This window comes from Solanum stenotomum, chromosome 12 (assembly GCF_019186545.1).
Source record: "Solanum stenotomum isolate F172 chromosome 12, ASM1918654v1, whole genome shotgun sequence".
Taxonomy (NCBI): Eukaryota; Viridiplantae; Streptophyta; class Magnoliopsida; order Solanales; family Solanaceae; genus Solanum; species Solanum stenotomum.
The window spans coordinates 39154485-39182263 of NC_064293.1; the positions used below are offsets into that span (position 1 = coordinate 39154485).

Here is a 27779-nt window from a genome sequence, read left to right on the forward strand (position 1 = left end):
CAGACCCTATTGATAAATGCCCATAAAATCAATCAATTTTAATTAGGTAAGTCTATGGATCTTGACAAAAAACTCATGTGGATTTGTCCCAAGTGGTCAATATGTTAGGTAGTTTTGAGATATAACTCTTGACCTTTGTTCTCTCCATGCACAGCCATCCACATGACATGCTATTCTGTCATTTCTTGCCTTTTTCTTAATAGACCTCTTATCTAGCTTATACTACTATCTAATTATATTATTGACTTATTCAACAATTTTCACATTGATCGTAAGTGCTCCAATTATGTATCTAAAGTTGAAAGAATTAGAAATATCTATTTATATTATGTCAATGTCCATTTTCGTAACGGAATATATAATAAGTGAAAGACTAATTTCAAATTTTGTGTAGACTCTCAACTCAAAAGAGAGGTTATTCATAGAAGGGTTGCAAGATAAAAAATTTAATAACATAATATCAAATACAAAACAAAATAAAATAGCAAATAGTAGAAACACACCGAATATTAATAAGAAACTATGTGATTACTCAACTATTCTAATCATCAATTTTCATACCTTCTTATGTAGAATCATATCTTCATATCTTATCTAATCACTTCAAGATTAATAATGTTTCGAAGAGAGATGTGCGGTCAATTTGTCATTCAACAGGAAAAAGAGAAAAAGAAATCAAATCATCTTAATTTCTATTATATATGTCGTTGTGCATTATTAGGATAATGTCAAAATCGTGTACTCGTTAGTACGTATAACATGTCGAGATTGCAATAATTTCCGGTAAAATGAAAAGATGTAGCACAGTAGTTAATTCTCTATTAATTAAAGTTCAATGTTGCAACTCCCATATATTTGTGTTTCTCTTTTTTATTTTTTTATCCTTGTTAATTTGTAATGCCAACAAGAAAAGACTTTATTTTTCAGATTAAAGTCGGTGCATTCGAAAGAAAAAAAAAAAACTTATCCATGGACACATGGGCACAATGATTCACCCTTGTTTCAGTTTTGTTTGTTTCACGAGAAATAACTTTGGGCTTAATATTAAAAGTAAGCTCATGAGAGGAGAATTGTTCGATTCATTTTGAGACAGTCGAACTCTTAGGCATTTGATGTGGAATCTTCAATATCTTATAACTTCACATCAGGGCTGAACATATGGTGTGTAGACAATTTAATTTAGGTCTCCACTCTCCATCATTGGTAAATAATAGTTAGAATGAGTCGTGTTCTGATATTTGTACATAAAGCTAGCCCTTAAAGGGAAGATTGTCCAAGTCATATTAAAGAGATCACTCATCACTTAAACGATCAATATCAGACTCTTCAATACCCCACCTTACCCTCAAAGTTGGATCTGGTGTGTCATGTGTGGATGGATAATTAAATTTTGGGGTCATTATCAATAAATAATAATAGTGAGGATCATGTTTTAATATCATAAGGGTTAACTTAATCCTCGAAGCTAGTCGTACATGAGGAAACAAATTATCCGAACTATATTAAAAAGACAACCTATCTATAAAACATCTTAATCCTCAAAGCTAGTCGTTCATGAGGGGGAAAATTGTCTAAACCATATTAAAAAGATCACCTATCCGTTAAACATCTGGAGTGGGACTCACCAAACAAGATGGCTGCGAAACAGGTTGGGGACTGTGTGTCCCAATATTTTGATTGATAAATCTGTGGACCAACTAATAGCATGGCTATTGTCAGATACACCATACCAAACTATACTTTGTTTAGTTATAATTGTTTTCATGAAACTATTTTCTGCCATATATATTTCTCTATTCTCCACCACCACAATATCCTTCATGAATTGTAGTAATCCACTAACCCCACCCCATTAATTAAAACATAATATAGCTAAGTAATAAGAAATGTATGTGGTCACAAAATTCAACTATCATCAGATTATATAGACAGAAATCTTTAATTTAATTATTATATTGTTCATTATTTAAACGAATTTTATATATTTGATTCAAGAAATTAAAAAATAAATAATATTCAAGGCCATTTCTTAGTGAGTGTTATTAAAGAATGACAAAATTTCCAGTGGTGGTTAATGAGATGAGTGGACTCCTTATAAGGCTTGGGAAATCTTCCTTCCTTTGAGCTAGTTTTTGGGGTGTGAGTTAGGCCTAAGACCTAATTTAACATGGTATCATAGCAGGGTCCGTCTCACCCAATGTTGGGAGCTCCAAAATTAAAATTGTCCATGCACCAGATGCTAAGCACTAGGCGTGAAGTGGGGTGTTAAATAATAACTAAAGTCTCACATTGGTGGTTAATGAGATGGGTGGACTCCTTATAAGGCTTGGGCAATCCTCCTCCCTTTGAGCTAGCTTTTGGGGTGTGAATTAGGCCTAAGACCTAATTTAATATGGTATCAGAGCAGAGCCCATCTCACCCGATGTTGGGGCCCCAAAATCAAAATTTGCCCACACACCAGATGCTAAGCACTGGGCGTGAGGTGGGTATTAAAGAATGATAAAATTTCCACATTGGTGGTTAATGAGATGGGTGGACTCCTTATATGACTTGGGCAATCCTCCTCCCTTTGAGCCAGTTTTTGGGGTGTGAATTAGACCTAAGACCTAATTTAACAAGTGTGCTACTATAATTATCTTAATGAGTGTGCTACTATAATATAATTAAGTAGAAATTAAAAGTATCCTCGTTCTAACAAATTAATAAGTTTATAGATAAGATAATAGTATAGGGGTGGATATACGACTTAAAATATAAGTTCGGTTAAATTTGATGGCTTGTTTTTATTCAAACTCAATAACTTAGATGATTAATAATTTTTGAATTCATTAAATTTAAATCTTGAATTCGTTTTAGAGATGATTATACAAAAATACCCCCACCCAGAAAGGTTGCGTCCATTTCTTAGAACAAGTGAGATGTTGTAAACGCGGTGTGTACATACATTTATCTCTATCTCTCGTATCTTGAAACAAGAAAGTCCAATTAAACAAAACAAAAAGATCAAACTTTCCTCTATCCCTTCAACGTTCAAACCTAACATATAATCTCATTCAACAGGTAGGCCATATTCTATCATCTCTAAAAAGATAACCAAATTACTCAAATCTTTCTTTGTAGTTTCTAATCCTGTGTGATTGAGCCCACTTGATGTTGTTTGTTGGCTACTTTAATAAATTTATGTGTCATCACTTTCTTACTTTTGGACCCAAAATGTACCATAGTCATTGTCTCTTTTTATTCATCAAAAAATATTTGGACCAATTTGTTAGTCACTTTCTAACCTTCCCACTGGAAAGCTAGTTTTGTCTTTACTTTTCAAGTCTTAATCACATAATTTAAAAGGTTATAAGGCTAGTGGTAGTTTACCATATAAGTAGTAACATTATGACATTAATTCCCTAAAAGGGAAGATCATGTGATTAATGTCTTAATTGGCCCCTCTAATCACTCATTCTTCAAAAATAACAGTGCCTTGTGTCCTCAACTGGACCATCATACGTAATTACTTGTCATATCTCGCAATAAATGTATTTTACTCACTACTTTTTCAATAAATTATAAATCACTTTAAATTTTCACATTTAAAATATTCAACTCTATATCTCCTTGTCTAGTTTCAGTAAATTCTTAGTTGGTACATTTGTCAAAGAAAAAGGACAATTATTGAACTAACAAAAAAAAATTCTTTTAATTATTATGGAGGGCAAATCATTTTTTTTTCTCTTTTTGTATTTCTACATAAATAACCGAGATAAAGTATAGTTTTTATTTTTTCATAATGATATTGGTCTGCACATGCACGCACAATAACTAGCTGCACAAATTCCATTAGGAATATTCAAATAATTAAAGTCTACTAAACATAAGTCCCCAACATGGATGATATCATGATAGACCTATATTTAGTCAATTTAGTTGCCTACTCTATACTTAGGTGTGTGTATATATATATAGCCCACAAAGTTATTATTTTTAATACGAGTTCCAAAGGGTTTCATCTAGTTCTGCGCCATTGATAACTTAAGATATTAAAAGTACGATTAATTTTCAGATTCCATGGATAAAGTCAGATCGCGGATCTAAATTTTTTTATAGAATTGATTTTTATTTTTTAGATAAATAACTTAATATTTAATTAAGTGCTGAAGTACATTGTTCATATTTTTTTGAAATATAAATGTGTGCAAATAATATTATACAATGCTTAAAAATATATATATTTAATGAAAAAAACCAGGAATTCCCGTGTACGATAATTTAGCCTATATATTTGCCCCATAAATAAAGTACAAGAATAACATCATTGAGCTAGTAGTATAAATATATATAATTAATGGCCGTAAATATGGTCAACAAGTACCAAACATGTACACATGGTGTTTGGAATAGTTATTATCTATTTTCAAAGTTTTTACGCATGTATGTATGTATATATATTATTTTATATCGTGGGATAATTGCACTCTTAGTCCTTTAAGTTATTGTTAAATTCTGGGATTCTTGTAATATTTGATTATGTATATTTAAGTTTCAATTAATTAAAACTTAAATTTTTTTCCCTTTAAATTATATCACAGTTAATTATAATTATAATTTTTGGTACAGTGAAGTATAGCTAATGATATATTAGCACATAGCTTAGTGTTATATTTTAAATATCTATATTTTTTTGAAGAGAATCGAAAGTGTTATAGTCATGAGTGAAACTATAATATCTCGAAGGTCATCCTATCTTATCCATTTAAAAATTATATATATAAAATCTGAATTACTAATGTTTAATTCTGTTGGCTTTTTAATATTTATACATCGTGAAAATTTGTCTCTACTATTGCTTAGTGTACGTTAGTACTTTCATTGCTTTTAAGTACAGTCAAAAGTTCAATTACTCTTAACACCATAAATTTTTGAAGGGATGCGTGTTTTCATATTTTTGTGAGAAAACACAAATAGGATACACTACCGACTACCGAGTATATTTTCTAATTTTTTTTCACAATTTTTAAAATAAATTTTTTTTTATTTTATTTTTAACGTATCAAGAAAAAATATTAATTATTTTTTAGGTTTAACTAATTTTCAAATCATTTTCGAAGATTTCATTCTATTAAACATCAATTAATAGAGATGATGTAATAAAATAATCTATTAATTATTAATTTTCTTAATATATGTGTTAAATCAAAATATGACAAATAAAAATAAACGGAGAGAGTAATCAATATTCTTGACTTAATTGGATATCGAATTTGTGTGAACGAGTCCAAAGATAATATATATAGTATCGAAATAAACAATCAACGGAGGAAATTCTGGGGGGAAATATATTGACACTCAATTTATGCAATCAAATCCGTGATTATTTATATATATATATATATATATCCATCACTTAAATATAATTAAAGTATTTTTATTTTTTCTTTAATTAAATTTGGTATAATCATCAAGGGTTTTAAAAATTCTTTAAAATGAACTTTCGAGTGCAAATTGAAACGCATCCCAAAAAAACATTTTATTTATATGTTTAAAACAAGATTATTATCAGATTTTATGTATAAGATTACACTAAATATATTATTATTGCATGTCTAAGAGTAGAGGTGTACAAGTCAAATCGTAAAGTCAAATCGAATCGATAAATCAAATCAAAATTGAAAAAAATCGATTTGTGATTTTGTTTGGTTGGTTTGGCGGTTGAAAAAAACCCGACCACTCTTGGTTTGGTTTGGTATTAAAAGAAAAAAAATCAAACCAAACCCCAAATCAAACCGACATAATAGCGAGAGCGGATTGGGGTTTGAGGAAAAACAAACACGAAGCTTTATTCCTCTCCTTTTAGGCGAGCTACTTCGTTCCTCAGCAAAGTGTTCACTTCTTTTTCGCCAGGTTTCATTCGATTTGTTGTGGATTGGATGATGGAAAAACCAGCAAGAAATTCTTTTCTATATTTTTCATCAATGATGAGTTGTAAGATTATTTTTTTTAGATATCTATTTAAATTAATTACTCTTAGTATAGTTACTAAAGTGTTTGCAAGAAATTCTTTTCTATATTTTTCATCAATGATGAGTTGTAAAATTATTTCTGTTAGATATCTATTTAAATTAATTACTCTTAGTATAGTTACTAAAGTGTTTTCATGTAAATACCATAAAGGTTTTATCATGTTTAGTTATATATATATATTTATAGATAAAAAATATTATTTATAATCTACTTTGTTAATATATTTAATATATTTCTAGTTAGTTTATAGTTTTTCATGTTTATATATTTTATTTTAAATTTGGGCTTGTAAAATTTTGTAAATATTATATATATAATTTTATTTTATTTATAGATAAAAAAGTATTATTTATAATCTACTTTGTTAATATATTTTTAGTTAGTTTATAGTTTTCAATGTTTATATATTTTAGGGAAAAATGTTTGAAATATATCCGAACTTTGGCCGATATTGTTGTTACGATACCGAACTTTGAAAAAGCCCTTTTACCCCTTGCACTATTTAATAGGGTATTTTAAAGGTATAGATGTGTCTACGTGGACATCATAAATATTGCATAATACATATATACCTTTAAAATACACTATTAAATAGTGCATGAGGGTAAAAGGTCCTCCATAAAGTTTGGTATCGTAACAACGATTTCGGCCAAAGTTGAAGTATTTTTCAGACCCTTTTCCCTATATTTTATTTCAAATTTGGGCTGGTAAAAGTTGTAAATATTTTAGTTTGTATTAAGATCCGAAGTTACAATTACATTATTATAGTTGTTCAAATTCAATGTTTAACAATTTACTTTGTAAATATTTCGTTTTGTATTCAGTTTGACTGTATCATTTAATCTTATTAATTTAACATAATGAACGTTGATATTTCAAAAAATATATATTTTATACTCATGTGAATTTTACCGTGCTTACGAAAATTTCTATTCATTTAACATTTTTTAAGTTTAGCTTATCACACAGGTAAGTGAAAATATATTTGATCTCTTTTTCAAACACCGTATAGTTGTAAAAAACCAAAAAATCGAAGAAAATCAAAAGAACCGACTAAAACCGAAACCAAAAAAAATGACTTTGCATGGTTTGATTTGATTTTTAGATTTAATAAACTGACATAATTGATTTAATTTTTTTTAATGAAAATCAAACCAAATCGACCTATGTACACCCCTATCTAAGAGTAAGTAATTTCCAACATTAACAGCTTCTAAACATTTTGTTTTGGTCTCCATCGTAAAATGTCACTGGAAAAGAAGAAAAATATATAAAAGAAAAAAGAGCTTAATCATGTGCTAATTTTTATAGGACTTCCTTAAATTTAAAAAAAAGGCTAAAAGAGGATGTATTTATGTAATTTAAGTTTCGTACTGTACACACGTGCAACTTGATTAGCTAAGAAAATCATTTCTTATTTTTATTTCCTTCTCTGTATATGTAAGAAACCCCAAGACAACGAAGAGTCCTCACTCATCATTAAATTAAAGAATAAAATAAATAACAATGATACTATTTTTAGTTGGAGATTTCGAATTTAAGCCCCATAAATCTTCTTTTTTGGAAAGTGCATCATCCTCAATGTAAAATTTCAAAAATTAGCTCGCAAAGAAAGAATATTTAAGTTTATGTAAATAAAAAATAATTACTATAATACATTTTTCAATTACTACTATGTAACTCTAAGCCAATCAGACACCATCAAACCCAAATTAAGACATGGATTGCGAGCAAATCAACCTGACTCTAACATCATGAAACTAATTCAATTCCAAAAATTAACTTATGATAAGAGCATTGAATTTACATACATAGATAATCAGTCCATTTTTCAATTACTTTGACACTCTAAGCTAATTTGACACCATCAAACCCAAATAAGGAAATGAATCGCGAGCAAATCAATGTGACTCTAACACCACAAAGCTAATTCAATCTAAAAAATTAACTCACGATAAAAATATTGCCTATGTTTAAGTAAATCATTGATCGACTCTAACCTTACTAACAAGTAACAATACAATAAATAAATTAAAAAAAACCTCAAATAAAAAAACAAGGGTTGGTTGATGATTTTGATTCTTCATTGTAGAATCACATCAATAGATTGAACCAAAAAAGTCATTTTCATTCTCGTCTCTCTCTCTCTCTCTCTCTTCTTTAACTACTTGTACTTGTCTTGTTCATTGCAGATCACTTGCTTCAAGTACTAAGCTTCTTAAATTCTTTCAACTACAAATTCATTTACCAATTTTTGGGTTTTCCCACAATTCTTACAAATCCTAAATACATTCTTCTTCTTTTAAGGTTTTCTACTGAAGGAACTTAAATTGTTTCACATTCTTCTTCTGTTGTTGTCATTCTTGTGTTTTTTTACTTACATGTGATTCTTGGTAATAATGGGTGAAGAACACTTGACCATTGATCCTTCTGATAGAGCTGTTGAACAGGTTTTTCTTCTTTTCTTGATTTCATTGTTCTGTCTAGTAAATTCTTTTTTTTTCCTAGACTAGATTCTGTTTTCCCTGTTTTGTATATTTTTAGTAATGTTAACTAATAATGGGTTAAGGACAATTTCTTGTAAATCATCACAATTGGTTGATCAAGGCAAATAAGAGCTCCTATATTGTTACATGAGGAAGCAGTTATAACATGTCTGTGACACTCTTGTATTTGTATTTATTATTTGTAACATTTTCTTTAGACCTTTTTTTTGTTGCAATTTTATAGCATAATATAGGTCTAGAGAGCTGATAATACATGAAAAATATGTTTTTTTTCTTGTTGCTTTGAAAGATTAAATTAGAAAACTTGATGATCCCATTACAACTTTTTCTCACATTTGCTTAAATTTTAAACCTTAGTTCTCTTAGATCTTCTTATACCTTAAGTTAGCTCACTAATATTATTTTCCTTGATGATTGTCTCATATAATCGACCCCAATTTGTTCGGGACTTTGGCACAATTACTGTTGTTGTTGTTGTCTCATGAGTCTTCTATGATCAGCATATGTTTAAATTGCAGATTTGACATTTCTTTGGTTAGATAACCTCTTGGTAATTGTAGAGTGAAAAAACTATGTTTTTTTTTTCTGATATCACCCCTTCATTTGTTGTTACTTCCTCTCTTAAACAATGTCCAGGCAATAGTTGCATTGAAGAAGGGGGCACATCTTTTGAAGTATGGCAGAAGAGGGAAGCCCAAATTCTACCCTCTAAGGTTATCCGCGGTAAAGTTCTAATGAAACATATATCATTGCCTTTTAACCAAGAAAATTGTCATAACAAATAATATCATGGTTGGAATTTTGTACTGTCTGGTATAACTGAATAACCCATTGTTCTTATTGTCAAAAAAGGAGATACAATTAATTACTCTAGTTTTCGCTGTAATATATGGCTTGGCGTCCACTTCTGTGCAGTCAATTGAGAGAGTGTGATTAGGTAAAGTAAGAGCTTAACCAAATTACACCGTTTATAGGATCTCCCATTACTTTGATCCCGATAGTGACAAAATGATGATCTATTCCAACTGCAGAACTAAGAAGACAGTAAATCCTTGTACATAAGAATTCAACACAGACTTCTATTTGTCCTTCTTTATGACATAAACAATAATATTCAAATTGACTTTACAATGAATTAATGATGGGACGGGCAAAGCTCCTCTTTGCTGGAAGTGTTATTATCTGTATGTGGAAGTGCCTCTTGGATTGAGATTGTGCGATAAACTCTGGTTCAAGCTCCTAATGTCATTGCCATTTGCTGTCTCAATTATTGTTGGTGAAGTATATGGTTTTTTCTTTCTTTCCAGGATGAGAAGTTTTTGATTTGGTACTCTGGTGAGAAGGAAAACCAACTGAGGTTAAGTTCTATCACGAATGTCATCCGCGGCCAAAGTACTGTAAGCAGTGAGGCAACCTTTCATATTAATATACATGACATTTTCTCAAGATATATACTTAAACTGTGAGATTTCCTTTTATTTGACAAGAATGTTTTGTTTTTTAATAAAGGTAATTATTCAGCCTGAAATGGAAAGTCAATGCATATCACTTATTTATGGAAATGGCGAGCGCACTCTTGATCTGGTAAATTGTCCATTACTCCTAATTTAATTGAAGGATGTTGTACAACAGTACAATCATGCATGATTTGTATTTCTGTTTATCCTTCTGTTATAATTTGTTGTTTCTCTTCTTTTTATAATTTATTTTCAGATTTGCAAGGATAAAATGCAGGCAGAGACTTGGTTTGTAGGCTTGCGAGCTGTAATATCCAGGACTCACCATCACAGAATGGTGGACTCTCTGAAAAGCAAAAGAGGTGCACACAGTTGCATCAGTAGTCCAGCGGGTTATATGCGGAGGAAACAGAATCTTGGACTTTCAGCAAAGACAATCAGACTGTCTCAGGTTCTTGACATCTGTCTTTGTTTTATTAAGTTCTCAATGCTTAACCTTGTGATTAACTGATTAACTGTTATTATCCCGGCGTGCATTCTACTTCCATCTTCAGAATGTCCTACTGTTTTGTTCTTGTCTGGAAACTAGCTTTGATATTGTTCTTAGTAGCTTTATCACTTGACTTATGTGAATGGATTTCGATTCTGTTAGTTCCTGAGAGAGTGAATTTACTCCAAAAGCTTCTGTTTCCGGTACACAATCTAGTACTTGTACGTTGAGTTGTGACTTTGATGCTGAATTTGTATCAAGTCTGTGAAGGACAAACAGAAAAATAAAAATTGCTGGTGATAATAAATGGCTTAAATAACTAGAGAGAAAAAAAGATTGTTAATAGACAGTGATCAATATTTACTCTATAGCTTCTTGAGAATTGTAGTATGTAACCGACTAAGTAAAAACTTTCGTAATCCTTATGAGATCTTTAATCATTACTCATTAGTGCTTCTGCATAATGTGGCTTGATGTCATTTTCTACATTGTGTTCAAATGTTGCTGTTGGTTAGTGCACCTGTACTTTGATATCAGTACTTTTCTTTTGCGAGTTCAAAGCTAAAAAGGAAACTTGCATTTTGATCTTTTATTTCTCAAGAATTATCTTTCTTATATTTTCTGTCCTTCTGTGGCTATGTATTGTAAGAACTGTAATAAATGTGTTCTTTCTTATCTGGGAGAACTAAAAATAAAACATCCTTAGTTTGCCATTACTCTAAAAATGATATATACTTATTTGATCAAGGTTCGCAGCTTAGCGGGGAGTCCCACTCAGTCATTTTCAGAAAGGTGTTTTACTGATGGCTTATCCTGTACTTCCGAAAGCTTTTTCTCGGAGTCGAGCCTATTGAATGTAATGGATAATTTTACATCATGTTCGTCATATTTTGAACCAGATGACTTGAGCCAGATGAGAGCATCTTGTGCTGGGACTGAAATCCAAACTGATATGCTTGCTCCACTTTTACCATCCAGTAATGAGTCAAGACCATTTGGAAAGAATGTACTGCGGGATGTTTTTATCTGGGGAGAAGGAGCAGAAGGGGGGTGCTTGGGGGTTGGGGAAGTGAAGTTGGATGCTTTGTCACCCAAAATTCTGGAGTCCACTGTGATGCTTGATGTACAAGCAATATCCATTGGTAGGAGTCATGCTTCCATAGTCACCAAACAGGGTGAAGTTTTTTGCTGGGGTGAAGGAAAGAATGGACGGCTTGGGCATAAACATGATATGGACACTGCACGACCAAAACTGGTTGACTCTCTTAACGGGGTTCGGGTAAAATCTGTCTCTTGTGGGGAATACCAAACATGTGCCCTGACCTTTTCTGGTGAACTATATACATGGGGTGACAACTCTTTTTGTGCTGAGTTAGTAGGTGAGGAAAAGAAGAGAAGCCATTGGCTACCAAACAGAGTATGCGGTTCTCTGGATGGTGTAAAAATCTCTTATGTTGCTTGTGCGGAATGGCACACCGCAATTGTTTCAACATCTGGGCAATTGTTTACTTATGGAGATGGAACTTTTGGGGTTCTTGGTCATGGAAATCTCCAAAGTGTTGCTCAGCCCAAAGAAGTTGAGTCACTTAGAGGTTTGTGGGTCAAATGTGTTGCATGTGGGCCATGGCATACAGCTGCGGTAGTGGAAGTCATTGTTGATCGTCTTAAATTCAACAATCCAGGTGGAAAGCTATTTACATGGGGTGATGGAGATAAAGGAAGGCTTGGTCATCCTGGTGAGGAGACAAAGCTCTTACCGACCTGTGTGGCAAAACTTGTTGAGCATGATTTCATTCAAGTTTCCTGTGCAAGCACCCTAACCATTGCACTATCTAGCACAGGAAAAGTTTATATGATGGGAAGTGCAGTGCATGGGCAACTAGGCAATCCAGAAGCCAAAGATAAATCATTAGTGCTTGTGCAAGGAAAACTTAGAGAGGAGTTTATTACAGAGATATCCTCGGGATCATATCATGTTGCTGTGCTAACATCAAGGGGAAGTGTTTACACATGGGGGAAAGGAGCAAATGGACAGTTAGGATTAGGTGATACAAAAGATAGAAGTTGGCCAACTATAGTTGAATCACTGAGAGACAGGCAGGTGGAACATATTGCTTGTGGGTCAAGTACTACAGCAGCAATATGTTTGCACAAGTCTGCATCTAGTACTGATCAATCATCTTGCAAAGGATGTAACATGTCTTTTGGAATTACGAGGAAGAAGCAAAACTGTTACAATTGTGGCCTTCTCTTCTGCCGCACATGCTGCAGCAAGAAAACCCCTAATGCCTCTCTTGCCCCTGACAAGACTAAAGCTTTTCGGGTATGTGATCCATGTTTTTACCAACTTCAGAGGATTGCTCAGTCAAGCAGGTCATCAAAGCTTGAAAACCATAGTCCAAGACCCTTACCGATTACCCTAAAGGCAGTTACTTGTGAGAAAGTAGAGCGAGACGAGGCAAATATTACATCAAGTCGAATGATGGCAACAAAAAAATATCTAACTGAGAACAATCAATGTTTTGACAGGAGGTCTGCCAACAGTCTAGGGGAAAGTAGGCAGTTCTCTGATCCTGTTACGTCCTTGCTGGATACTTTTCCAAGATGGGGCCAAGTTCCTTGTCCTAAAGTCTTTAGAAGAGACTATGGACAGATGAGAACCCAAAATGCTCATGTGAGGAATTCGCTGGCTTCAGCCTCTCCAACTTATTTCGTAGAACCAAAATTTGTCTCCTCTGCTGGTCTAAATATGGAGGAAGACTTGAAAGAATCAGACAAGAACCTACTCGAAGAAGTTTGCAAGCTAAGAACTCAGGTAATCTAATATCCAGTGTTCTTACATTGCTATTCAATTGCTTATACTTGGCCAAGAGGCTGAGACCATTAAATTTTGATGCACTCTGTTTATAAATGCTGCTTTGCCTGTGTACTTATGTGAAGTAATTCAGCATGAAGCTTATCATTTAACTGGTAAAAAAATCTGCAGAGGTGAATAGCACAACCAATATGTATATTTCTCATAGTTTGCGAGATTCACGTTTAACAGATGTTCTTACCCTGCCAACTATCTCAACTTACATTACTGACTTCAATTGTATAGATGGATGGACATTGAGAAGGCATTTTTCTATTATAAAATTTTTCTGTATATATGCCTTTCACATAGCATAACATGAACATCAGCATTCTACTATAAGAACTTTAGATAAGCAGAAGATTGCTTCTCTTCTCATATAGTGTTCAATTGGTCATAATTTCTAATTATGGTGCCTCAAGAGTCAAGATTCTGACTGCTTTGCATATATACCGTAGGTTGAAAGTCTTGAAAGATTATGTGAAACAAGAAAGGAGAAAATTCAAGAGAGTCAACAAAAAGTTGAAGAAGCGTGGTCAGTGGCTAAAGAGGAAGCTTCTAAGAGTAAAGCAGCAAAAGAAGTTATAAAAGCTTTGACATCAAGGGTAACTATTCTGTGAGTTAATTATTTGGCTGTCTCCTTCTATAAAACAATTTGATCTATAATATGTATCAATGTATTACCCCGTGGCACAAATTTTTTAAAGAAACTATTTTATGAAAATGTCAGTAATTCATCGGTGGGATGCCTCTTTTTTTTGCTGAAACTTGTTATGCTAATTGCAGCTTCAGGCAATGTCAGAAAGCTTTTTTGCTGAAGCAGAAGCTAATGTTCAAGCTATTGCAAATGTACTACAGACAACATCAACATTTTCAGATAGCCAAAATCATATAGGTGGACACCGAATTGTTGTGCCTCTTTCAAATGCACAACTAGAGGAGAGAAATGTTGATAGCCTATGTGGTTCTCCAATTGTATTCTCTAGTACTTTAAGATCCTTCTATAACAAAGAAAACAACGTGGACTCCCGATCAGCAGAAGAGTCTTGTAAAGAAGCTGATCATGGCCAAGCTGGGCTCAGAACATCAAAAGTTGAATGGGTGGAACAATATCAGCTCGGTGTTTTCATCACATTGACAGTGCTACCAAGTGGAAAGAAGGGACTCAAGCGAGTCAGGTTCAGGTATATTTCCTTTCATAAGTTGTATGATACAGAAAATTTTCCACCTTTGTTATTATGTTACCAAATGGCTATTTGGTTGAATTTTGCAGTAGGAAAAAGTTTACTGAAAAGGAAGCAAAGAAGTGGTGGGAAGAAAATCAGCTTTCTGTGTACAAAAAGTATGATGTTGAAGGATATGAAAATGTGAACCAAGTTTTGCTGAAGAAGTAGTCTCCACTTTCCTTTTTCTTCACAATGTAAATTGAACATCATTACAATAGTGATTAATTCATGTTACAGAAAGGATTATTTAATGAGCTTATTATGTGAGGGGAAAGTGCAATGTTGTATTGCCAATGGAATATGGAAGGACTATCATACATAATTACATATAAGCTTGTTATTAGTATTTGATAAGTCAAAGTTCTTTTTCTTAAATTATGAAAAAAAATCAAATTTAAATTCTTGTGACTTATATTTTTTTAATTTTATTATTTCTAAATATATAAAGTTTGTTCCAATAGTTTAAAAAATTGATGGTCAATATAAGAAAAATAAAAAAATTCCGACGCTCGTGCACAACTTGGTAATTTTATTTTTGGAATTTATTGTGTGATAAAGTATTCTGATAAACTGCATTTTTCTTGTCATATTTTTATATGAAATACTTGATAAAATGACAAATAATATCATATTGTTTTGATATACTTAAGCTACTTTATCCATAAACTTAAAGTTTTGAGTTGAATGCTAAAGTTTTTCCATCTGATATCAGAATTGTTATAAAATGATAACTAAAAAAGAAATATAGACAAAGTAAGTAACGAGGAAGTTATAAATATGTTTTAAAAATTATGTTTTTCAAGTGTATTATACATCACATTTCATGCTTATATTTATATTTCGTTATATAAGAGTCCGGAGCCTAAAGAGTAAAAAAAATTGTCAAAAATTTCAAAAGGGCACATCACTTTTTATTCTAACCAAAAGGGCAAAATCGCTGCGTCAACAACGATTTTCCTCTGACAAAATAGCAGAGATTTCGTCTAAATTTTTTTTTATATTTTTTTAATTAAAAATCGCTGCCACAACAGCGATTTTGTAAAAAAATAAAATAAAATAATTTACAGCAGAGATTTTGTAAATTTTTTTAAAATTATTTTTAATTAAAAATCGTTGCGATTTTGTAATTTTTTTTAATTAAAAATCGCTGCTTTTTCTTTAAAAAAACTAAAACGGCACATCAAAAAAAAAATTAACCAAAAGGGCTTCTGACAAAACAAAAATAAAAATCGCTGCATATTTTCTCAAAAAAAAAAAAACTTTTTTTCTTCAAAATCGCTGCTATAGCAGCGAATTTGGTTAAGAATTAAAAAAAAAAGTTTTTTTTTGAATTTAATATTCTTTTATTATTATTTATGATATATAATTCAATTTTCCTCATGCTTCAACAATTTTATTGAGTATACTGTCGTCTTGTTTATCATTTTTATATTATTAATAAGTAATAATAGGCATGAAAATAATAGCACTCGGCATGAAAAACGCTGCCCCTGCAGCGATGTGTAAGGAAAAAAAAATTTCAGACTTAAAATCGCTGCCACAACAATTTTTTTTATTTTTTTTTACAATGGCAGCGATTTTTAATAATAATATTAAAAAAAAATTAATAATAAAAATTAATTTTTTTTATTATTTTTACAAAATCGTTGCTGTAACAGCAATTTTTATTTAAAAAAAAAGAATTTTTTTTAGACGAAATCGTTGCTTACGCAGCGATTTTGCCCTTTTGGTTAGAAAAAAAAGTGATGTGCCATTTTGGAATTTTTGATAATTTTTTTTTGCTCTTTAGGCTCCGGACTCCGTTATAGAAAGAGTGATTATCAGATCGTCTTAAACATGATATTAGTTGAAGAGATCACGAAAAAGATTATAAAGGTGTGGAAGATTAGGGAGATGTTATGGAATGTTTTTATTTATCTATTCTCTATTGCTTTGATTTTTAATTTCTTAGTTCATTTTGTCGAAACACACTTTCTCAATTTATTTAAGGGAAAAATGACAAATATACCCCTGAATTATCGTAAATGGTATCTAAATATCCTCAGTTATACTTTTAGGACGCTCATGTCCTTACTGTCCAAATTTTGGAGCGTATATACCCTTATGATAGACGGCGGAACACGTGGCATCATCTCAATGACTTGCCCAAAATTATTAAATTTTAACCCAAAAATTTAAATTTCCAACCCGGATAACTTAAAACCCCCCGACCCAAATTGTAACCCATAGACACCCTGACCCAAATGAAACAAAAAAAAGCCAACGACAACCATTGCCTCTTTCATCTATTCCTCACTTCTTCTTCAATGACATATTTTCAAATTTCATCTTCTTCAATACAATCATTGATTACCATGTCAAATTCTGTCTTCTCCTCATCCACAACTGGAGCATTTGTTGCTGCTCTACTAGGGCGGTGGTGATGGCAGTGAGACTACCTTCTCTGTGCTCTGATGGTAGCAAGAGGGAGAGCGAAAATTGCTTGGCGCTAATGGAGTTTGGGAATGCGAATGAGGTGTTCTAGGGTTTTAATGGGAAGGAAATTGAAGATTTTAAATGATTGAAGCTTGGGAAATGAAGAACTTGGCCAACAGTTCTTAAGAGATCGAAAAATTCAGTATAACTTAGAGAAAATGGAAAAGAGTTTTGGTTATAATTTAGGGGTGATTTTTATTTTTCAAATAAAAATGTATAACAATCTTGTTTAACTTAAGAGGGAACCCCTGATTACAATTGGATTATAAATTTTCACCACCAAAGCAAATATAAAAAATTCATTTCCCTATTTGCAGAATGTCTGTTGATATCAAACATCATCAAGATACATAATCAAGAAACGATACCCACTCATGCTGAAGAAAACGATTTGACGATGGTGCTATACTTAGTTTCCTTCTACATGCTTATCAGTATTGGGAATATCATGAACCATTGATTCAAGACCGAAAACCCTAGTCCCCAAGACGTCGAATTTCTCCTCCAATTGGGAAGAAAGAGAGAGTGGATCAACCCATAAATCTCTGAATATGAAATGGGTCATTGTAGCAGAATCTCAAGTTAAAGCTAATGTAAACCATATCAATCTTGTTAGCATCATCTTCTCCTTCTTCAATTTGGGCATAGCTATTATGTTATTTGGGTGGGTCTTCAAAATTATGGGTCAAAATTAAATAATTTTGGGTAAGTCACTGAGATGATGACACGTGGCCCATCGTCTATCACAAGGATATATACGTACCAAAATTTGGACGATAAGGACATGAGAGTCCTAAAAGTATAACAGAGGATATTTAAATATCATTTACGATATTAGAATTGAGCCTCTAATTAATTCTCTTTGGGCAAGTCCGGCAAGACCCTTAGCATGGAGCATACTCTCTGTATATAGTGTTATTAACGACTTGTTATTGTATTGGAGATCATAGAATGAAGGAAAAATGTATAAAATTAGTGTAATACTTTATACTTCTCCAATTCATTTTATTTATCATATTTTTCTTCTGCATAGACTATAAGAAAATATTAACTAAAAGAATTAATATTTGTCCAAATTATCTTTTATTTTATTAACCTCAATTTAACACCATTAACTTTTTCTCTATTATTCGGTAAGAAAAGAAATTAATTAGTACGTATCTTAATTTTTCAAAATAACAATTGTTTTATCTGGCTTTTTAGTATTGGTAAAATTACAGAATGCCCTTTCACTTGTCATTTAAACCCCGGATGTCGTCCGGCGCCTCCGCAACGGCATAAAACCCTTAGCCGTAGAATGACCTTAAAGCTCTTCAAGTATGCTCTTCTTCCTCAATCACTTCCCATTCGTTTTCTTGGTAATCAATTCAAAATTTCTTCAAGATTCATGTGCGCCGACAATAAACTTGATAAATTGGTAGACCCACTATTGAAATTCCCAGAAGATGAATATACTCCACAAGAAGAAAATAAGTTAAAAGAATCATCTTTTTCAGTTCAAGAATTGGGTTTTTTGCAAGATTCAATCTTGGGTTCAGTTAGCTCCAAAACTGACACTGGTAAGTTTCCAGATGATGTTTTCTTGGTGATAAATGCTATTAGGAACGGTAATGATGGGTTTGGAGAGAGAACTGAGAAAGCTCTTAGGTTGTTTAGGGAGAAACTCAACCCTGGTTTAGTGGTTGATGTGTTGAGAAATATACATAACCCTGAATTAGGTGTTAAGTTTTTTAAATGGGCTGGTAGACAAATTGGGTATGTGCATAATGCATCTGTTTATGATGCTTTGTTAGATTTAATAGGATGTGTTGGTGTACCAGAACATTTTTTTAATGACATAGGAAAAGACGATAAGGAAGTGCTTGGAAAGTTGCTTAATGTATTGATAAGAAAGTGTTGCAGGAATGGGTTGTGGAATTCAGCACTGGAGGAGCTAGGGAGGCTCAAGGATTCTGGTTACAAGCCCTCCGCTGTGACTTATAATTCATTGGTTCAGGTGTTTCTGCAAGTAGATAGATTGGAGACTGCATCTTTAATATACAAGGAGATGTCAGTGTTGAATTTTAAGATGGATAAGCATACAATAAATAGCTTTACGCGATCATTGTGCAAAGTGGGTAAATGGAGAGATGCCCTTGATTTAATTGACAAGGAAGAGTTTGTGCCTGATACAGTGATTTATACTAATATGATTTCAGGATTATGTGAAGGTTCCTTCTTTGAAGAAGCAATGAATTTTCTCAACTTAATGCGCACTATTTCGTGTATTCCTAATACTGTAACATATCAAGTTTTGCTTTGTGCACTCTTAAACAGGAGAAAACTTGGTCGCGTCAAGAGGGTTCTGAATCTTATGATTTCTGAAGGTTGTTATCCAGGTCAGAAAATATTTAATTCTCTTGTACATGCATATTGCAGATCAGGAGATTACTGGTATGCCTACAAATTGCTAAAAAAAATGGATGGCTGTGGCTGCCAGCCAGGATACGTCGTTTACAACATATTGATTGGTGGTGTTTGTGGCAACGAGGAGTTACCAAGCAAGGATGTGCTAGAGTTGGCTGAAAATGTATATAGTGAAATGCTGACTGCAAGACTAGTACTGAATAAAGTCAATGTGGTCAATTTTGCTCGATGCCTCTGTGCATTTGGAAAATATGAGGATGCTTTTAGTGTTATTAAGGAAATGATGAGCAAAGGTTTTGTACCTGATGTCAGTACATACTCGAAAGTGATTGGTTTTCTTTGTAATGCCTCCAAAGTGGACAAGGCATTCCTGTTGTTCCAAGAAATGAAGCGGAATGGAATTGTTCCAGATGTTTATACTTACACAATTTTGATTGATAGCTTTTGTAAATCTGGCCTTATTCAACAGGCTCGTAATTGGTTGAATGAAATGATTCAAAAGGGCTGTACTCCTAATGTAGTGACTTACACAGCTATTATCCATGCTTACCTCAAGCAACGGAAAATTTTAGATGCAAATGAGCTCTTTGAATCAATGTTAATGCAAGGATGCATCCCAAATGTTGTCACTTTCACTGCTTTGATTGATGGATACTGTAAAGCTGGACATTTAGAGAAGGCTTGCCAGATCTATGCCAGAATGAAGGGGAGTTTAGATACCCCTGAAGTAGATTTATACTTCAAGGTTGATCTTGATGGTAATAAGGAACCAAATGTTGTTACATTTGGAGCTATGGTTGATGGATTGTGCAAAGCACACAAGGTGAAGGAAGCTCACAATCTTTTGGATGTCATGTTAGCGGAAGGATGTGAGCCAAATCATATTGTTTATGATGCATTGATTGATGGGTTTTGCAAGGTTGGTAAACTAGATGATGCACAGGAGATATTTGCTAAAATGTCAGAGTGTGGATATAGTCCAAGCATATACACCTACAGCTCTCTAATTGATAGGCTATTTAAGGATAAACGTTTGGATCTTGCTGTAAAAGTCTTGTCTAAAATGCTTGAGAGTTCTTGCCCCCCAAATGTTGTTATTTACACAGAGATGGTAGATGGCCTTTGTAAAGTTGGTAAAATAGATGAAGCTTATAAACTTATGTTGATGATGGAAGAAAAGGGTTGTCATCCAAATGTTGTAACCTATACTGCAATGATTGATGGATTTGGCAAAACTGGAAAAGTGAATAAATGTCTTGAACTCATTGAGAGTATGGGTAATAAGGGTTGTGCGCCAAATTACATAACCTATTCAGTTGCAATAAAGCATTGTTGTGCTGAAGGACTTCTGGATGAGGCTCTCCAACTCCTAGAGGAAATGAAACAAATAAGTTGGCCAAAACACATGGCCAGCCATCTTAAGGTTATTGAAGGCTTCAGACGGGAGTACTTAGTCAGTCTGGGTATATTAGAAGACATGAGCAACAACAATTTTCTTCCGGTTATTCCAGTTTATAGGCTTCTAATTGATAGCTATCAAAAAGCTGGAAGACTTGAATTTGCCGTTGAGCTACTTAAAGAGATTTCATCATCTTCACCATTTCTGCATCTTGATAAGAAAATGTACTCTTCTTTGATCGAGTGCCTTTCTGTCTCAAACAAAATTGATCTGGCATTTGAATTATATGTGGACATGACAAAGAAAGGTGCAGTTCCAGAGCTGACGGACTTTGTTAACCTCATCAAGGGTTTAATAAGTATGAATAAATGGGAGAATGCACTTGAACTCTCTGAGAGCTTGTATTACATGTTACATGCATCGAAATCCACCAATATTCAGCTCCTTTAGAGGTCGAGATATGATGCATTGAGACTATCTCATCCTGAGGCACTACCTGCTGGCACCTGATATACATTCTTGGAGCTGCGCCGGTTGTCAGGCTGCAGTTTGACCTTGTTATTACCAAGTACCTGGTCCGGCAGCTGAATGAGCCAGGATTTTCTGATCGAGCCGTTGAACAGGTTTTTCTTTCTTCAAATTTTGAACTGTTTTTTCTTCTTTTCTTGCTTTCAATGTTCTGTCTAGTAAATTATTCTTTTGTCCCTGGACTAGATTCTTGATATTTGCTATATGGGTGAAGGACAATTTTTTTTAAAACTGTTAAATGTGTATTCCTCAGCATTGAGGACATGCTGGATACCATCAAAAAGTGTTAGATTTTAAAAAAAACAAATAGAAAAGAAGATACTTACAGAGATCTTAATAAATCTACAAAATGATCTATATCCTCTTAACCTACTTCTTTACACCAAAAGTAGAAAGATATTATACAATTCCATTTAACTTTCTGAATGGAATTGGATCTATCTTTAAAACACCTCCCACTTCTCTCTCTCCAAACTGTCCACCAGATGCATTGTGGTATGATCCACCACTTCTTTTGACAATTCTGTGATCAAGGCATTCAGAGCTCCTATATTGTTCCATGAGGAAGCAGTAATATGTTTGTGACATTGTTGTATTTGTTTTGCAGTATTTGTTCCTCCTAAAGTATACAAATTCTGAGCGAAAGCTATATATCAGGGCCTTGAGTTGATTGCCTTTGTTGAGACCTTTTCACAATTTTATAGCATAATATAGGTCTAGAGGGCTGATGATACACATCACAGCATAACAGAAAATACTTGCACAGAGTCCTGGTGAAAAATTTGATGAAAATATGTTTATGTTCTTGTTGCTTTGAAAGATAGATAGAAAACTTGATTATCTCATTAGAACTTTTTCTTTGACATTTTCCCTCCCTTCATATTTGGTTAAATTTTAAACCTTTAGTTTCCTTAGAAGGATTCAATCTCAAAAAAAAAAAAAAAAAAAGTTTCCTCAGAAGGATTATATCTCTAATTTGATCATTCACCAACACCATTAGATCTTCTTATAGCTTAAGTTAGCTCACTAATATTATTTTCCTTGATGAATGTCTCATATAACCGACCCCAATTTGTTCGGGACTTAGGCACAGTTGTTTTTGTTATTGTCTCATGAGTCTTCTATGATCAGCATATGATCGAATTGCAGATATAACCTTTTTTTTGTTAGATAATCTCTTGGAAATTGTTGAACAAGAAACTATGTTTTTTGCTGATACTTTATCTACTAACGAATGAAGGGGTGATCTCAGCAAAAAACTTAGTTTCTCGTTTCTACTGTAGAACGAGAAACTATGTCTTTCCTGGGTCAACCAGTAGAGATTTTTATTCTCATTTCTACTGTAGAACGAGAGTCCTGTTCTTGTGATTAGTTCAAGTAAGAGCTTAACCAAATCATACCTTCTGCTGAATCTCTCATTACTTTGATCCCGATTGTGAAGCATTGGTGATCTTTTCCAACTGCAGAACTAAGAAGACAGTAAACCCTTGTACATTAGAATTCAACTTAGACCTCTATAAATTATTCTTTTTTAACATAAACTATAATATTCAAATTGTTTTGACAATGAGTTAATCCAAGACAGGCAAAGCTCCTCTATGCTAGAAGTGTTATTATTTGTATGTGAAAGACTGGAAGTGCCTCTTGGATAGAGATTGTATGCTTAACTATTGTTCAAGTTCCTAATTATTATTCATACATTCAAGATGATATATTCTCTCTTGTATCTCAAACTTTCAATCTCTGTCCTTTGTGTGTAGTCAAATATATTTTACCTCTTTTACTACATATCGTCTTTCTCTTGTTTATGTTCTGTTGTTCATCTTAAAAGCAAAGATTTATTTGGGATGTGCGGAGAAATGTGAAAAGTCTATTTTGTAGTCAAAAGCCAAAAAAGGTCACTGTGGATGCTTAAGCATAATTAATCTTGAAATTAAAATTAGGGGTTGCATTCTTAGTTTGCTATAGGGTTGATGATTGTTTTTTTCCCATCAAATAGGTAAAGAATTTATAATTAACTAATGGACACAATACCAAGTTCCTCTCTGTTAAACCTCTTCTAATCTGTAGTCTAGGCATCTGCATTTCATGGAAAGGTTGAAAAGTAGAAAAAGTAAACCTTTGGTGCTTGATCTTAAACTAAAGTCTAATCTGTTCTTCCAAAGACAAAGCTGTGTCTCTATGAAAGTCTAATTCGAGATGGACCACCGAGGAAATTTGTATGTTTGTCCTTTTAAGCTCTTACTTTTATCAAAAGCAAGTTAGACCTATATCACCACACCTCAGGCCAAACCATTTTCATTCGTTCTATTTTATGAATAATTGCCATTTGATGTTTCAATTATTGTTGGTGAATTATATGGTTTTTTTCTTTCTTTCCAGGATGAAAAGTTTTTGATTTGGTAATCTGGTGAGAAGGAAAACCAACTGAGGTTAACTTCAATCACAAATGTCATCCGCAGCCAAAGTACTGTAAGCAGTGAGGCTACCTTTCATATTAATATACATGACATTTTCTCAAGATATATTCTTAAACCGTGAAATTTCCTTGTGTGACGAGTGTTTTGTTTTCTAATTAAGGTAAATTCTTCAGCCTGAAATGGGAAGTCAGTGCATATCACTTTTATATGGAAATGGCGAGCGTACTCTTGATCTGGTAAATTGTCCATTCCTCCTAGTTTAATTGGGGGATGTTTTATAAAGTACAAACCTGCGTGATTTGAATTTCTGTTTGTCATTTTATTAAAATTTGTTGTTTCTTTTCTTTTTATATTTCATTTTCAGATTTGTAAGGACAAAATGCAGGCTGAGACTTGGTTTGTATGCTTGAGAGCTATAATATCCAGGACTCACCATCACAAAATTGTGGATCCTCTGAAAAGCAATAGACGTGCACACAGTTCCATCAGTAGTCGAGCGGGTTATACGCGGAGGAAACAGAATCTTGGACTTTCAGCAAAGACAATCAGACCTTCTCAGGTTCTTCACATCTGTCTTTGTTTTATTAAGTTCTCAATGCTTAACCTTGGATTTACTGATTAAGTAACTGCTATTATTCCCTGTATGCAATCTTCTTTCATCTTCAGAATGTCCTTCAATTCTGTTGGTTCCTGACAGTATGAATTTACTCCAAAAGCTTCTGTTTCCAGTACACAATCTAGTACTTGTTTGTGGAGCGGTGAGTTTGGCGCTGAATTTGTAACAAGTCTGTTCGAAAACCTGTGAAGGACAAACAGAAAAGTTAAAAATTACTGGCGATAATAAATGGCTGAAATAACTAGAGAGAAAAAAAGGATTGCTTATAGATAATTGTCAATGTTTATTCTGTAGCTTTATCGGGAATTGTAGTCTTAACTGATTATGTAAAAACTTTCATAATCCTTATCAGATCTTTAGTCGTGCTTCTCCGTAATGTGGCTTGATGTCATACTCTACATTGTGTTCAAATGTTGCTGTTGGTTAGTGAACCTGTACTTTGATATCAATTACTTTTCTTTTGTGAGTTCAACTCTAAAAAGGAAACTTGCATTTTGACAATTGTGAGATGGGAAGAAAGAATACCTAAGATGGGTTCCAATATAGGATATCATAATTCATCTGCTGCATAATGGACTGCTTAGATATGCTACTTCGTATAGATGGATGGACATTGACAAGGCATTTTTCTGTATGTATGCCTTTCACATGTATGTTTTTTCCATAGGCTCTGCATCTTTTGTGGCATAACATGAACATTAAGGGGTCGTTTGGTGTGAAGGATAATACCAAATAGTCCTGGATTTAAATTATAGTACCACTTTAATTTGTTGTTTGGTTGACAAGTTCGGAATAACTTATCCCGGGATTAATAATTAGTACCGAGATAAGTTATCCCTCCCCTTGGGTGGCGGGATAAAATAGGTAAATGACAAAAATGTCTCTTTCAACCCTTTTGTTACATCACTTTTTACATTCATGAAGGGAATTTTTGTAAACAAATAAATTGTTCTTAAAATTTATTATTTTGAATACAACGAACCGAACACTCAATAAAAAATAATCCCATCATAACTTGAATTGAAACCAAACAACCCCTAAGTGCGTTGGCATTCTACTATATGAACTTTAGATAAGCAGAAGATTGCTTCTCTTCTCAAGCTAATTAGGTGGAAATATGCTGTTTCTCTTTTCATATAATGTTTGATTGGTCTTAAGTTCTAATTAGGTGCCTCAAGAGTCAAGATTCTGACTACTGTGCATATATACTGTAGGTTGAAAGTCTTGAAAGATTATGTGAAACAAGAAAGGAGAAAATTCAAGAGTCAACAAAAAGTTGAAGAAGCCTGGTCAGTGGCTAAAGAGGAAGCTTCCAAGGGTAAAGCAGCAAAAGAAGTTGTAAAAGCTTTGACATCTAGGGTAACTATTCTGTGAGTTAACTCTTTTGGCCGACTCCTTCTATAAAACAATTTGATCCATAATGTGCATCAATTTATTACTCCATGGCACAAACTTTCTAAAGAAACTATTATATGAATCTGTCCGTAATTCATCGGTGGGCCTGCACAAATGCTGTTCTCGAAGCAAAGGCCAATACACAATTACCTTTTCCAACTATAAATAATTAATACGGCCTTTGCTTGCTACAAAGTATATTGCCACGTAAATTTTCTAAAAATGCCAATGCTGCATCACCACCTTTTTTGAACACCTGAACTCTTGACTCAAAATCTTGAGAGTTGAGCCACATAAATCAACCCTAAAGCTAAAGCAGGCCTTTTAGGATGAGGTTGATGCTTTTGTATGCCTTGATCAGAGCTTGGTCTGGGATCGGGAAGTTTCCTTCTTATATAAAAAAGACGAGTAGAAGGGCTCATCCCAAAAGTTATTCCTAGAAGTGAAAGGGGAAGGGACATTGGTACTCATGCAGGGTCGGGTTAAATGAGTTCCGTGGGTAAGTAATTCGGTGCAAGCTCCAGCTGATGCCATTGATGTAAAAAAGACATCTGTTTTAGATTGAGCTAAATGTTGAATCATAAGTAGGAGACCAAAAAGTTTCGACTTACCGCCACACATTTATTACTATTACGTTCTAACCTTACATTGTTAAGTAATGATTAAGTTATAGAACTAGATACGTAAGAGAAAGAGAGGAAACGGGAACTCTACTTCTCTGCAGAGGCATAAGCAATTGCAAACAATCCCTAACTAAGGAGTTTAACGTCCTCAGTATCTTATTCATTTCCATGACCTTTGTTGAGGTTTTTGATCTACCTCTGAAACCTAAGTCCATCTTTTTAAATCATGGATCATAAGTCCGTTATTGAGGACTTCTTGCTACACTTTGTAGAACTAAATTCAAGTGTGTTCTGTGCCTCTGAACAAACTGTTGTAGTTTGTGACGCTCCACTATATGTCTTTAATTTCACCTCTACAAGAAATGCAAGACTTTGTGTTTGAGTCAAAAAAAAAAAAAAAGCAATGAAAAAGAAAGAAAAAGGAGACTTGTTGTAGCTGCTCAGGTGGTCATGTTTGAAACCTTAGTTTTGATAGAGTCTTGCAACTGTTATGATTATGTAGCTCATAAATAGAGAATGATTTAAAGGACAGTTTCTGTAGTATGGTTTAAGATCCATTTGGTACCTAAGTGTCCAGTCATATATCATTTTTCTCCCATAACCGAGTCTGGTGGCCAAGTAAAATGTGCTTCTCACAAGCCAAAGCAGAGGGCATGTTGACTCATCTCCTTTGTTGTTTATACCTTCTCTTTTTGTCAGTTTCTAATATTCATAACATGGAAATGCTAATTTTTGTCTTTCATCTAAATGCTGCCTATTAGATAATTGTTCTCATGTGGGTAACGTGTTGACAGATTTCCTGGGATTTGTATGTGTTTAGGAAAAAGTTCATCAAGCATTGAGTCAAACCTACTGTGGATGAGCGAAATTCATCATGATAGCTAGGGACAGTACCTGAACAATTTATGGGATCTTTAACAGTACCTGAACAATTTATGGGATCTTTACTTCTCCTTCTACAATGAAGGTCGTTTGGTAGAGTGTATGAGAATAATGTGAAACGGAGTGTATTAGTAATGCTTGCATTAGTTATATATAGATTATTTTTCATGTATTATTTGGTTTGATGTATTAAAAATAGAGTAAATTTTAGGTTTAGCAAACATAAAAATCATATTTGTATGTTATAGTTATAGTTTGCATAATTGCGCTTCATAACAAATTTTATGTTTGTTATGGAGCATCAGATCTGTATAAAAATCGTTGGCACCTGATTTGTATAAATCGGGAGTCTGTGTTTATGAAAATTGCATTTGTATATGTATATGTTCTTTATGTTTGTATATCTACATAAAATTTGAATTTGTATACAATTAAATCGAAATAAAATATTTGTATATCAAATCTCTCTCGCTTTATACAACACAAATT

The 27779-nt window shown here is 33.2% G+C and overlaps 2 protein-coding genes across 9 annotated transcripts; both read left to right on the top strand.

The window, feature by feature from the left end:
• Window positions 1-8176: 8176 nt before the first annotated feature.
• LOC125846695 (PH, RCC1 and FYVE domains-containing protein 1) lies at window positions 8177-14877 on the top strand. Of its 4 annotated transcripts, XM_049526258.1 has the most exons (9): window positions 8177-8462; window positions 9156-9242; window positions 9827-9916; window positions 10029-10103; window positions 10233-10427; window positions 11215-13281; window positions 13779-13925; window positions 14107-14504; window positions 14594-14877. In XM_049526258.1, the coding sequence occupies exons 1-9, from the start codon at window positions 8412-8414 to the stop codon at window positions 14712-14714; spliced, it is 3231 nt and encodes a 1076-aa protein (XP_049382215.1). In that variant the 5' UTR covers window positions 8177-8411; the 3' UTR covers window positions 14715-14877. The 4 variants fall into 4 exon arrangements, with proteins under 4 accessions (XP_049382215.1, XP_049382217.1, XP_049382216.1 ...); XM_049526260.1 differs by lacking the exon at window positions 14594-14877 and having other exon boundaries at window positions 13779-13936; window positions 14107-14409; XM_049526259.1 differs by lacking the exon at window positions 8177-8462 and having other exon boundaries at window positions 9150-9242; window positions 9827-9923.
• Window positions 14878-18247: 3370 nt separating this feature from the next.
• Window positions 18248-27319, top strand: LOC125846696 (pentatricopeptide repeat-containing protein At1g06710, mitochondrial). 5 transcript variants are annotated; one of them, XM_049526265.1, is made up of 5 exons: window positions 18248-21449; window positions 23737-23826; window positions 23935-24010; window positions 24139-24333; window positions 27203-27319. In XM_049526265.1, the coding sequence occupies exon 1, from the start codon at window positions 18319-18321 to the stop codon at window positions 21274-21276; it is 2958 nt and encodes a 985-aa protein (XP_049382222.1). In that variant the 5' UTR covers window positions 18248-18318; the 3' UTR covers window positions 21277-21449; window positions 23737-23826; window positions 23935-24010; window positions 24139-24333; window positions 27203-27319. The 5 variants fall into 5 exon arrangements, with proteins under 5 accessions (XP_049382222.1, XP_049382223.1, XP_049382224.1 ...); XM_049526266.1 differs by having other exon boundaries at window positions 27229-27289; XM_049526267.1 differs by lacking the exon at window positions 27203-27319 and adding an exon at window positions 25605-25760 and having other exon boundaries at window positions 23737-23833.
• The last annotated feature ends 460 nt before the right edge of the window (window positions 27320-27779 follow it).